The sequence below is a fragment of the Phocoena sinus genome, chromosome 1, assembly GCF_008692025.1.
Source record: "Phocoena sinus isolate mPhoSin1 chromosome 1, mPhoSin1.pri, whole genome shotgun sequence".
In the NCBI taxonomy this organism is placed as follows: domain Eukaryota; kingdom Metazoa; phylum Chordata; class Mammalia; order Artiodactyla; family Phocoenidae; genus Phocoena; species Phocoena sinus.
In genome coordinates, this window is record NC_045763.1 from 13159911 (window position 1) to 13173587 (window position 13677).

Consider the following 13677-nt stretch of genomic DNA (forward strand, 5'->3'; position numbering starts at 1 on the left):
ACTCAAGTTCATTGAAATAAGGTCGCAGAAGCAGACTGGATGGTCTGGTCTATGGTGTAAATGGTACCCAGCACCCTAGTGGTGGAGACAAGCCAGTTCTAGAACAATCCACGGAGGATGGTAAGGGTGGTAGTCAGGTACAGCGAGGAAGCGGGCAGGTGGCATTATCTGATAGCGTGTCCCTCAAAGGGACAGGATTCTTGAGGAATGAAGAGATGGTCTAGAAGTGCCATCAAAGATCAAAGGGCACCTGCCCTACCTCTTAGCCCGGGGTACATAGAAGGTAGAAAAAAGGAGCACAGTTCAAGGGAGTGTTTCCTCTGTGCCCCGGGGCTCCTGCTCTAGAAGGATAAGGATATTACCTGCCCTCAAAGCCTAGGGCAGATGGACAGACAGCCAAGTTCCAAGCAGGGGCTTGGGGAGTGGAGGTGGTGAGAGCTCAGGTTAAGTCAAGCTGAGCGAAGGCAGAAAGGGCCTTCTGGGTAAAGGTAACTGTGTTGTGGCTGGTCCTCCTGGCCTCCTTTTCTGTATAGTGGGGGTGATCGTTACAGCACCTGCCCCAAAGCATGGTGAGGCCGCAAATGAGTCCGAGCCCCGACCCCAGGTGCCGGCACGTAGTAAGTCCACAAGAAACGTTAACTGTGCCTAAGCGCAAGCGACTAGATACGAGAGAAGGCCCCCAGCAGCTGGAGGGAGACCAGGTGGTGGGCAGTCACTGTCCAGCCCCACAGCACGCCAAGCACGCCTGTTGCGAACCCTGGGCGGGGGCCCTGCAGGAACGCAAGGGGTGATCATCTGGTCTCGCCCCCTCAAGGTCTGGCTCAGGGCAAGCGAGGAAGCCTCCAGGCAGACTAGAAGCAGGAGGCCGCATAGGTACATCCCCAGCGCTGGGGCTGTCCAGCTGGCCCTGCCGCACGCTAAGGCCAAGCCTGCAGCCAGCACCCCTAGCCCTTGCGACGAGGTTCTTCTGCAGAACCGCCTGGAGCCAGTCTGCGAGGCGAGCCACAGCCCCCCTCGGGTGATCACTGTGTTGCAACCCAGAGCAAGGGGCCGGTGAAGCAGGCCATGGCCGCAGCTTGTGTCGGACTTCTTGGGTGAGGCTTCCAAGCCTATCTCTGTACAGCTTCTCGTCTTGAAGGCTTATGATATTCTCCTCAAGTCTGGCCAAAGCGTAGAACCACCATGAGCCTTCACCTCTTGAAGGCAGGTGTTTTTATCTGAGTCCCGGCTCCCGACAGGTCTTTGAAGAGTGAGTAACTGGCCCCCGTTTGTGAACAAACACCTGCTGTCCACTAAGCCCTAAACACCAGGAACCTAGGGGCTGAAAAGCCGTCTTGGCCCCCGCTCTCCTGGGACTCCCGGCCCGACTTCTGACCTGAGGAACGTGCCATTGGGTGTGGTGATGGGCACCAGCCTCCTTCAGCAGCCGGTCTATCCTTCTCTCCTTCCTAGAAGACTGCTCTAGCACCTTCGAGTTGGTGCTGGGGCCTGACCAGCACACCTACAACTTGGCCCCCGTCGAGGATGACTTGGAGGAAACCTTCTACGTTGAAGCCTTAGAGTTCCCATCCGCCAGCTTCTCGGGCTTGATTTCCTACTCGGCCTCCCTGGTGGAAGAGTCTCAAGACTTGGTACATCCCCGGGTAGAAGAGCGGCCCTCAGAGCAGGGACTGTGGGGGAAGGGAGACCTGTCACATCTGGGCAGAAAATGGGAGCACAGTGGGTGGAGCTAGGGTGTCACGTCACCTTCGGGTAAGAGCCCTGTAGAGGACAGGTAAGGGCGTGGAGGTGGGCTGGGCTGAGCAGCTGGAGGCCCGGTGTGGGGGAGGGGGAGAAGGTGGATGGGGAACCAGGTCACCAGCAGCACCTCGTCTTACATCGCAGTCGATTCCAGAGACCGTGGTGTACAAAGACACCGTGGTGTTCCGGGTAGCTCCTTGCGTCTTTGTCTCCAGCACCCAGATGCCTCTAGAGGTGTACCTGTGCAGGTAAGAAACCCTCAGGCTGCCTGGGCCAGGTCGTTTCTATAACTGGCTGGCTCTCCTGTCTGTCGGCGGGGTGGGTAAAGATGATTAGACTTCTCACCAGGAATGTGAAATCCTTCCACCTGAGGCAGCCACCCAATGCTTGTTTGGATACTTACAAGGCTAGGGCTGGAGCCGTGACCACGGCAGTCCCCCTCTGGTCTTAAGGGGAGACAGACGAACAGCATGGTTTCGAGTAGGATCCAGGGCTATAAAGCCAGGTAAAAGGATGTAGGGGTAAGGATGAGATTGTTATAGGGACAGCAGGGAAGCCTGCAGAACCAGGAGAGAGCAGGCAGGAGGAGGGGGAGGGGCAACAGGGCAAGGTGAGCAGGGCCTCGGCGTATTAGGGCGTAGCCTCCGGGACTGTAACGGACCCCCAGACAGTGGTTTAAAGTCAACTTTCTCCCACCTAGATGCCCACGGTGGCAGTCAGGGGCCCTGGTTCCTTTCAGGCTGTGATAATGCTTTCCCCTGGGGCCACAGCTTCATCTTTATGATGGAGGCTGAGCACAGGCACTTCTGAGGCCTGGCCCCTAGGAAAGGGGAAGAGCCAAAGTCCGGGCAAAGCCACCCCCATTTGTCGCTGCTGGAGTCTGGAAGGCTCCTGAATTGCTCTGCTCACGTGCCAATGGCCTGAAGAGGCGCAGGCCACACCTAACTGGCAGGGAGGCCAGGAACGACCTCTAGCTATGCGGCTGGAGGAGGGGAGAAAAGACTGTGGCAGGTAAAACCCGTGGGAAACCATCCAGGGTCCTGCACAACCACTCCAGCCACGTGGAAAACCAGAGGTACAAATAAAAGGAACCAGTTCAGCCATTGCGATCACGTGGGCCAGACGCAGCCATGGCTCGGGCCGGGGCGGTGGGAGCGCAGTGGTTAGATTCAGGATTGCTTGGAAGGTAGGCTCCCCCGCCCCCAAGTTAGCTGAGGGATGGGATGCAAAGAAACAGGAGTGTCCCCTGGGTTTGGGGTATGCAACAAGATGAATGGCGGTGACCCTGCCTTGGCGGGGGGAGGTCAATTGGTGCTTTGGCTCTAGAGACATAAAGCTAGAGACACCCATTAAGTTTCTAAGTGTCTGGAGCTCAAGGGAAAGTCTGGCAGCTGGAGATGGGGGGGCCCTGGCACGTTGTGGGTATTCAGAGCCACAGGCCTAGCTGAGCTCAGAGGAGGAGGGAATATATTGGGAAGATGCTGAGAAGATGCTGAGAAGTGAGCTCTAGAACCGTCGAACCCTCGGCTCCAGACAAGAACCTAGCAAAGGAGCCTGAGAAGGAAGAAGTTCAGATGAAAACCAGGAGAGCGGAGACCCAGAGGTGAGGGGAGGGTGATACCTGGTAAGAGGCCAACCATGGGAAATTCCGAGGAGAATAAAGTGCCCACTGGGTTTGGCAAGATGGAGGCCACCGTGCAGAGCGTGATCCTGAGTGGTGGGTTTGAAAGTGCGGTGGGGTCACAATTGCGTCGAAGGAATGAATGGGAGGGGAGTACTCTGCAAAACGCCAGAGAAGTGGTCTGAAGGGGATTTGGGAAAGGGAAGGCTGTTTTTTAAGGGAAGCAAAGAATAATGCTAATGGATGTGATCCAGCAGAGAAGGGGGAAACTTGGTGGGGAAAAAGCAAACAGGTCACATTGGCCTTAATAGGTAGGGCAGCTCACCCACTTTCCAGGAGCAAATTGACTAGAGGAACTGTTGGTGGTAGGATGCTGTCTGGTGCTAAGGACCTGTTGAAGTTGCCAACTTAGAGGACCGTCACTGTGGTTTTTCTCCAACTATTTTTGGTAATGAGCTCTAGGGAAGAAGAAATGTAGAACTGAATCTAAGCAGGGTTGTAGTTTTTCCAGGCAGATAAGGCCAAGGGGAAGGATAAGGGTATAATTATGATGTGTCACAGACTCAAAGTTAGATAAGGAGGAAAGAAAAGACACGGGGTGATGGGAATAAAAGCAGTTGAGGGCCAGGCATCACAGTGATATCAAGCTGCTGGCCCAGGGACCAAAGTGAGCAGGGAAGATGGAGGTGATGGAACTGGACAGTTGATCTTAGAGGTGGTGTGACCATCAGGATGGGAGGGTAGAAATAATAAGACCTTGTCAAGTCAAGGATCTGAAGAGGTCACGGTGGCCTGGCTGTAGCACCTCATGGCAAGGAGTACGTCCATCCCTCCTCCAGACTCAGTGGAGGGAAAGAAGAGAAATAGCTCTTCCACGGGAGGGCTGCTAGGGAGTTGGGTCCACAGAGGAATGCCAGGCTTCAGAATGAGAAGGTAAAAGGGAAGAGCTTGAGGGATTTTGCTGACAACTGATATCCAGGTATAAGATCTTTCTTGTCTTTTGTATCTGAAGACAGAAGTTCACTCACAGGAGGCATCTATTGAGACTCTGATCTTCTAAGACTCTCCCATAAGGGTGGTATTCAGGCACGGCTTGATCCAGCTTTGCCACAGATGGTGTACCAGACTGGGGCTACACTTCCTCCCCCAGCACACATCTCAGACTGTTTCAGGCCTTATCAGGCTGGCCAGTTCCCTGCAGTCTTGTCTGTGTAGAATCGAAAAATAGGTTCTTTGGAACAGTAGAATGGAATAGCACTTCAAGTTTTGGACCCGGATTAGAATCCAAATTCTTTACACTTCCCAATGGTGACCTTGCTGGCATTCAACTCATGAGGACCTGTTGGTAAAATGGGTGGTCTCAACATCAGCCCCAAACATCACTGTTTCTCTCCAACAAGGAATGGATGTACACTGTGGACCTGTAAGCCTGGTGCTATACATGATGGCACTAAGACCTCAGGGCTCAAGACCCACCCCTGCCAGCCATATGAATATGACAACCTTGCTGGCCATCTCAAGGGGGCACTAGGCTTCTTGGCTTCTCGGGAGAAAAGTACAGCCCTCTTGCGGTGAGAGGAGTCAGCCCTCTGGGTAGATCAAGGCAGGAGAGCCTGGGGCATTTCCTAGATCACTGGGGCAGGGAGTGGAATGTGACTGCAGAGTAGGGACAAGCAGGGTCTTAGGACATGAGAGTGGAGACTGACACTAGTAATTTTAAAAAAATTTTTATTGGAGTATAGTTGATCTACAATTTTGTTAGTTTTAGGTGTACAGCAAAGTGATTCGGTTATACATATATCCATTCTTTTCTAGATTCTTTTCCCGTATAGGTTATTACAGAATGTTGAGTAGAGTTCTCTGTGCTCTACAGTAGGTCTTCATTAGTTATCTACTTTACTTATAGTAACAGGTATATGTCAATCCCAATTTACCCCTCCTCCCCTTTCCCCCCTGGTAACCATAAGTTTGTTTTCTGCAACCGTCGACTCTACTTCTGTTTTGTAAATAAGCTCACCTGTACCCTTTTTTTTTGAGTCCACATATAAGCGATATCACAGGCTATTTGTCTTTCTGTGTCTGACTTACTTCACTCAGTACGACAATCTCTAGATCCATCCATGTTGCTGCAGATGGCATTATTTCATTCTTTTTATGGCTGAGTAATATTCCATTGCATATATGTAACCACATCTTCTTTATCCATTCCTCTGTTGATGGGACAACAGAGGTGGTTTCTTCCATGTCCTGGCTATTGTAAATAGTGCTGCAATGAACATTGGGGTGTATGTATCTTTTTGAGTTATGATCATAATTATGACCCATAATCATGGGTCATATGATAGTTCCATTTTTAGTTTTTTAAGGAGACACTAGCAATTCTTGACCTGACTTTGCCATGAGCTAAACCAAGTGATTCCGGGCAAGGCACACCCTGAGTTTACCAGCTGCTGCTCCATGAAGTGGGGGGACAGCAGCTCTGCTTACCTCATGGGCAGGGGCATCATTTCTCCTGACCAGAAGGAGGTTCCCCCTTCCCCTGGGACAGAGAGGTCATGACCAGTTGGGGAGCCTTGGAGGCCTTTCTACAGCCAGCTTATTTCCCGTGGCAGAGAGCTGCAGGTCCAGGGCTTCGTGAACACAGTGATGGAGCTAAGCGAGAGAAGTAACATCCAGGTGGCATCTGTCTACGAGGACCCCAACCGCCTGGGCAGGTGGCTCCAGGTAATCCCCTACCTGTGGGGGAGGGGTGGGGGAGACACCATGTGTGGCACATACAACAAACTTCACCAGCTTCTGTTCAGCCTTCCAGCAGAGCTAAGACTAACCAGGGGCGGCTTTGTTCTTAGGAGGTCAGTGGTGGCTGAGATGAAATGACTTGCCCAAGTCCTAGCCACTAAGGGGTAACGCTTAGAGTCCAACCTCCTCCCATTCCAAAATGTACACGTTCGAGACCACAGAACACCTAACCCTAAGGCCCAGGTGTCTGAGGGGCTGATGCCTCCAGCTACAGGCTGGCAGGCCCGGGGCACTGCCCCAGGGTCCAGCTTGACCCTGGCTGAGCAGGAAGTGTCGAGCCCAGTCTTTTGAGGTCTGGTCTGTAGTCACAAATGACGAGGACCTAAGTAGTAGTGATGAAGGAGAAAGGGGCCGACTTCTGCCCTTGATCTTGCCGTGATAGAACTCTAAGTACCATGAAAGCAAGAAAATGATATGATCTAGTGAGTTACTAGATTTAGCTCGGCGCTTTGCGTGGTCAGGAACGTCTTCAAATGCGGGAAGCAAGGAGCTGGCCGTGCAAAGGTTGGGGCTGGGGGTGGATTAGAAGTAGGAGCCCTTCAGGCACAGAAACGGCCGACTGAAGATCCACCATGTGAGGAACAGAAAAGCTGGTGTGGCCAGATCAGAGTGAACTACCGTCAGAGGCAGGTAAGAGCTAAATTATCTATCGGGGACCTTTTACACAAAGGTAAGGAAGAGAAGAAACCAATCCCAAGCAAGACGAGGGGAATTCCCTGGCAGTCCAGTGGTTAAGACTCTGTGCTCTCACCACCAAGGGCCCGGGTTCGATCCCTGATTGGGGAACTAAAAGCCCGCGAGCCGGGCCGGTGCAGCAAAAACAAAACCAAACAAGATGACATTGAATGGTATGAATCAGGGGAGTTGAACGTTCTGACTTAGGTTTGGTTTTGTTTTCTTTTTTTTTTTTTGCGGTACGCGGGCCTCTCACTGCTGTGGCCTCTCCCGTTGCGGAGCACAGGCTCCGGACGCGCAGGCTCAGTGGCCGTGGCTCACGGGCCCAGCCGCTCCGCGGCATGTGAGATCTTCCCAGACCGGGGCACGAACCCGTGTCCCCTGCGTCGGCAGGCGGACTCTCAACCACTGCGCCACCAGGGAAGCCCCTGACTTAGGTTTTAAAAAGACCCTCTGGCTGAGAAATAGAGCGCCAGCCTTAGGAAGGGGCAGGAATAGAAGAGATGCTGATTGGAGGGCCTGACAGTCACAGGGGGAAGAGGTGGTGTTCCCCAGGTGGCTTCCCCTGAATAGTACCAGAGAGGAGCCCACTTGGAACATATTTTGGAAATAAAGCCCACAAGGCTTGTTCATGGATTCGGTGCAGGGGACGAGTGGAGGAAGAATCTTAGGTGGCTCATCAGGTTTTAAACCTGACGAACAGAAGGACAGGCCAGGGAAAATCCCCAAGAAGCGGGGGATGCCTGTGCAGGGTTTTGAGGGCTGAGCAGAAGGTGGCAGGAAGAAGGGGGTTCTCCCTGTACCTGCTTTCTGGAGGTGGCCCGTGTACAGGGAGCACTTGTGGCTGGAAAACTGGATGCGGGAAAGCAGCTGATAGAGCGAGAGAAACTCACAACTTGTTTCCCTGTGTCCTCCAGGATGAGATGGCCTTCTGCTATACCCAGGCTCCCCACAAGACTATTTCCTTGGTCCTCGACACCCCTCGGCTCCCCAAGCTCGACGATTTCCCCATGAAATACTCACTGGTGGGGGCTCGGTTTGACTGATCTGAACTTGGTCCAACCTCTCAGGCCTGGTGCCTGCTGGAAGTGATGGGTGCCAGGGGGGAGGGCCCAGGTGGCCTCTGGGGGAAGGGGGTGTGGGAATCTACTGAGTCTGGAATGGGGTAAGACTGAGGCTTAACGCCTGTCCCTCCTAACACCCTGCCCCTGCTGGGTCTCCTTCCAGAGCCCTGGGGTTGGCTACATGACCCAACGCACCCAGGACCATACGGTGGCCAGCATAGATTCCATTGGGAACCTGATGGTGTCCCCACCTGTCAAGGCCCAAGGGAAAGAATACCCTCTAGGCAGGATCCTCATTGGCAGCAGCTTTTACCCCAGGTGAGGCAAGAGGCCAGGTAGTGGCCAGATGCCTTAAAACCAAAGGGAGGGACTCCTGTAGTTCACCTGGACCCACCTGATTCCCACCTGACCCAGCAGGTCATCTGCTCTGGACCTTAAACCGTCAAGTCAGGACCTTTGATTCGTGTAGGAGACTAGAGGTAGAAAAAGCAGACAAACCGCTCATGGAGCGGTGATTCCAGGGTTTACACTGAAGCATGCCTATCGATCCAACACAATGTTGCTGCCACAAGATGTGTGGCTAGATTTCTTGGTGGCCGCTCATCTAAATCCAGGAAATACAGGGTTCAGTCTTTATCCAGAATCCAATGGCTCAGTCCTGAGTTGAGCCAGAGTAAAGGATTCTTTTTAAAATTTCTATGGAAGTATAGTTGACTTACAATGTGGTGTTAATTTCCGCTGTACAGAGTGACTCAGTTATACTCGTATACATATCCTTTTTCATAGTCTTTTCCATTATGATTTCTCACAAGGTATTGAATATAGTTCCCTGTGCTCTACAGTGGTAAGGGATCCTTCATAACCACCCCACCCCCCTATGGACCAGCCAATGGGTAGAGCAGCCAGTTACCCGAAGGTAGCCTGGCACTCACCGAGTTGTTGGCAGCCAACCTGGGCCATGCCAGCTCACGGGCTGTTCTTTCCATCTTCCCTTTAGCAAGGACTGCCGGAACCTGAGCAAGACCCTCCGGGACTTCCTCTATGCCCAGCAAGTCCAGGCCCCAGTGGAACTCTTCTCCGACTGGCTGATGATCGGCCATGCCTATGAGTTCATGTGCTTCATCCCTGCACAGTACAAGGTGGAGGACAAAAAGGTCTGTGTTGGGGGCTGGTGAGGATGTCTCCCACCCTCTTTCAGAGACTTCTGGAAGGGAAGCTAGAATCTGACCCTAGTTCTTTGATTCCCAGGACTTCTGGCTGCTCCTGGCCAGCCCCAGCTCCTGCTACAAACTGTTCAAGGAGAAACAGAAGGAAGGCTATGGAGACGCACGTCTGTTTGAAGGGATTAGAAAAGATCAGCTCCTTTCTAATGGTAAGGGGACCCCCCCCCACACTCCGCAATAGAGGGCAGCTCCTTGGTCCCAGATGTTCTTTCTAGAGAACCATTTCTACTTGGTTCCTCCTGATGGAAAAGGATCTTAGGGAAGCATAAAAGCATGAAATGTACCGTATTAGAACATCTTGTTCTCTTTCAGGGTAATTCTGGTGGTACTGGGACAGGACAGGCAGATCAGCAAGAAATTCTGGGATGGCTGAGAGGCTGCCAGAATATATGCAAAGGGGAACTTAACACATGGATGGCTCCATGCGGTGGGGGACAAACCAGATGCTACCAACACTGGTGTCTGGATGTCTTCGGGGAAGGTTGGGTTAAGTACCTGGGTGTTGGGACTTCAGGGTCTCCTGGTCACCCCGCAGGAAGACGTAAGTGGACAAGCAGAGATTGTGGGGCCTGGTGCCACAGCAGTTCTGTTCTAAACCTTCTGGAGACCTAGAAAGGGAGTGTGGGGGAGGGGGTGAAGTTCTCGACGTGTGGCCTGAGGACCACCAGCCTTCAGTATCACCTGGGAGCTTGTGAGAAATGCAGAATTTCAGATCAAATCTTGAGGTGGGGCCCAGGATCTCATGGTTCTAGGAGGGCTTATGGAAGGCGACCTTGAGTATGAGCCACCTGTCACACACCAAAGACCTTGTGTTATCCCAGCTGATGGCCAAGTGGAGCAACTGAAGAACAAAGTTAAATAACCCGGGCAAGATCATACGTGGCAGGTAGCCAGGCTGTACACAGAAGGCATGGAGGTGCCCGGGTGAGTGGGGGCCGATGGTACTTGCTCACCTGGTCCAGGCTGCCCGCCTCAGACCCAATCCCAGGCTCCTCCCCTCCGACCCGGGACCTAGTGGCCGGTTGTGGCGGTGGAAGTCCTCCTGCGCTTTCATGGACCCTGCTGAGTCCCCCCACGTGACGTTTGACCTAGAATGGGTCCCTGGAGGCCAGACAGGCCACCCACCGTCATCACTGGCCAGAGAATATACCCAGTCATCTGTGCCCAGGACTGGAGTCTGCCCAGCCCTGGACCACATGGCCCGCCCCCTGGCCCACAGGCCTGCCCGCCCTCTCCTCCTTCCTACAGGGAGGGAGGCCAATACCATCAATCAACTTCTGGCTGATGAAAACATGAGGAAGCAGAACGCCTACGTGGAGGTAGGGGCCAAGGATTGGGGACCTTCTCCAAAAGGCAGGGGGAGGCAGGAATCGCCTTGGCAACGGGTCCCTAACTGAGCAATAACTATGACTAAGCATCACACACGATACCTTACTCTAATCCTCAAAATAACCCTATGAAGTAAACCCACCTTGTCTATGAGGATAGCAAGGCTCAGAAGAAAGCCACCAGCCTGAGCCGATGAACTGGGGAACCAGGTTTGAACCCCAGGTCACCTAGTGTTGGACCTGAAGACAGTGCTGTAGCTCAACCTCCCGACAGAAGACCTCCCCGACCCTGGCTTCTCTAGGAAGCTCTGGGCACCAGAGAACATATCAGGGCCACTTCTGAGCGGCCCTTCAGCTCAGAGTCAGAATCACCCAGCACCTCAGGTCCCTTAAAATGTGAATCACAGGCTGTGAGAAGCGAATTTTCCAGAAATTAAATACCTTCTAGCGGGGAAGCCACGGCCTGGAGAAAGGACGATGGCAGGCCCAAGGTCACCCGTCAGCACAAAATCGCTTGGTCCGCTGAGTCCTTATGGCTCCCGGCCAAGGCAAGCTCTGTGCCCTGACCTTTGCTGAAACAGGGGAGGTCTCCGGGCACGGCAGGGTGGGCAGCAGCCAGGTGGGGGGTCCGAACAGCATCTCTGAGCCCTGGTGGCATGCACCGTGGGTGTGAGGTCATGAGCCCTATGTCAAGACCTAAGGAGATGCTCAGGCATTGGGTATTAGCTGGTCTGGGCTGGGAAGTGCTCCGGGAGTCCACTGCTGGTGTCCCTTCCTCAGGATGGGAGCAAGTGCCTGGCTTTGAGGACCTGTTCTTGCCCTTGCCCAGGTCCCCCACTCTGGCCAGGACTGAGGGCTAAGGGGCCCCATGCTACTGCAGAATTAGGACTAGGGGCTGCCCTGGCGCTGATGGGCTGAGGGATCACGGCCTCTCGAGACCAGGCCTTTGCTCTGAGCCCCGACTTCAGAGCGCCGGCCCCCGCCCTGCATGGCTCCCTGCCTGCAGTCAGTGCCGAGGAGATGCAGCTGCTTCGGGCTGGTAGCCGGTACCCGACAAACTCGCTGCCCTCCCAGCCCTTTCCCGCCCCGCAGAAGTGCATCGACCTGAACCGCAGTATCCTGAAAAGGGAGCTGGGCCTGGAGGAGCAGGACATCATCGACATCCCGCAGCTCTTCTGCCTGGAGCATATCGCCAACATCCCCTCCAGCGAGCAGACCGAGAAACTCTACGCGAGGCCCTACTTCCCTGACCTGGTGAGGGGCGCAGGGTGCTGGCTGGGTGTCCCCGGGCTGGGGGAAGTCTGGCCGACTCTGGCCAGTCTCTTGACAGACACGGTGCTAGACTACGGAGGCGGGGCCCAGCAGACAGTGGCGCCTGAGAGGAAGAGAGGTGAAAGCCCTTCTCTCCCCCAGTCAGAGGAGACCCCTCCAGGGAGCAGGTGGGCGGGGGCCCAGGCTGGACGACTTGCCAAACAGGGACCCACTTCAAGGGCCCACCTCACAGACGGGGACGCTAGGCTCCACCAGAGAGGAGGGGGTAAAGCTGTCTGCTGGCCATGAGACCATGGGCTCAGCTTCCTGTCCATGTATCTGGGCAGCACCCTATTTAGAACAGGAATTGGGAATTTGGGGGTGTGGGTATATGCGAGACCGCTGCTAAGGCCAAGCCTTCCAACCGTGGCCTACATCTGACCTTTCTCTCACCGCCGTGCCCTCACGTAGGTGCTTAGAATGAGTTGAGACACTTGGGCTCATCAAGTCCTTAAACACTTGCAGGCCTCTTCTCTGAGCCCCGGGGACACAGGCCCTGCGTTCAATCGCACAGGGTTCTCTTCTACAAGACCAGTGAGGCCCTCTGGGCATGCAGTAGGAGGCTACGTAGGCCCTGGGAGTAGGGAGGCATGGGTAACGGTGGGAGAGGCTGCTTATGAGAAGAGATGCTAGAATTAAGATGTGAAAAACGGACAGAAGTCCAATGGCAAAGCCGGGCGTAGAGAGCATTCCAGTAGAGGTAGGCAAGATTATGGCACAAACGAGACTAGAAGGCCAGGACAAGAGAAACGCAGCAGAGGACGCAACAGGGAAGTTGGCAGACCTCAGCTGGGCAAGATTTCGGTTTTGCTATTGAGAAATATATCAGGAGTCACTGGAGGGTTAAGCAGAGCGGGGTGGAGTTTGCTCGGATGGATTGGCCATGTCTGTCTGAGCACAGGCTTGGAGGAGGGGTACCCTGTGCTGCGGGGTGGAGTTTGCTCGGATGGATTGGCCATGTCTGTCTGAGCACAGGCTTGGAGGAGGGGTACCCTGTGCTTGTCGGGGTACCCTGTGCTTGTCTTTCCTGGTCTAGCCCAACCACAGAGGCAGCTGGGTTTTCCCTTGCAATAAGCCCAGTGGCCTTCCTTCCTTAGAAGAGGGACGGGGGCCTCTCTTCCACGGCTCTGACCCCTGTTCAATCCTAACTGCCTCCCTGACAGCTACAGATGGTCGTGATGGGCCAGAACCTGGGCATCCCCAAGCCTTTTGGGCCCCAGATCAATGGTGCCTGCTGCCTGGAGGAAAAGATCCGCCAGTTGCTAGAGCCCCTGGGATTCCAGTGCACCTTCATTAACGACTTTGACTGCTACCTGACTGAAATCGGAGACTTCTGCTCCTGTGCCAACATCCGCCGGGTGCCCTTTGCCTTCAAATGGTGGAGGATGGTGCCCTAGACCCGTCTTAGCGCTGCCAGCCCTGCCCCAGCATGAATGGCCCACTATCACCACTCAACAGTGTCTGACCCTTGCCCTGCTCAGGGGCCTGGAGTCAGGGTTCTACAGCCCTTACTCACCCTGCCCAACCCCGTCCCTCAGCATTCAGTGGGGTGGCAATACTGGCAGCTTGAGGCCCTTGGAAAAAGATGGAAAGTGGTCACTGAGAAGTTACTGAATGTCCATTAAAGCTCTAGTCGTTCTCACTGCAGTTTGGCCGCGGCCTCCTCATTTCGCGGGCAGGGGGTAATGGCTAAGGATGGAAAGCGGAGCAGCTGGGACACCTGTGGTCAGGCTGTCCCACTGGGAGGGGCAGGGGACCCAGGCTACCATGGGGTTGCTGTCCCTCGTCTTCAAGGTCTTTGCGTGTAGTGGGAAGTGGTTGGGCTCGGATCACGCAAATTCTTCTCCAGTTCAAGCATCTGATGAGCTGGACGTAGGTGCTGGAGCTGAAGGCTTGGGGAAGGGAGAGGACTCCCC

At 54.3% G+C, this 13677-nt stretch overlaps 1 protein-coding gene across 1 annotated transcript in view; it reads left to right on the forward strand.

Annotated features, from left to right (window-relative positions):
- LOC116755554 (protein-arginine deiminase type-4-like) overlaps positions 1–13399 on the forward strand; it is a 58411-nt gene extending 45012 nt beyond the window's left edge. Inside the window, 7 exon segments of the mRNA XM_032635165.1 lie at positions 7753–7860; positions 8063–8217; positions 8897–9053; positions 9148–9271; positions 10371–10441; positions 11543–11704; positions 12925–13399. Of these exon segments, the coding sequence (XP_032491056.1) occupies positions 7753–7860; positions 8063–8217; positions 8897–9053; positions 9148–9271; positions 10371–10441; positions 11543–11704; positions 12925–13158 (1011 nt within the window). The 3' untranslated portion in view covers positions 13159–13399.
- Positions 13400–13677: the final 278 nt, after the last annotated feature.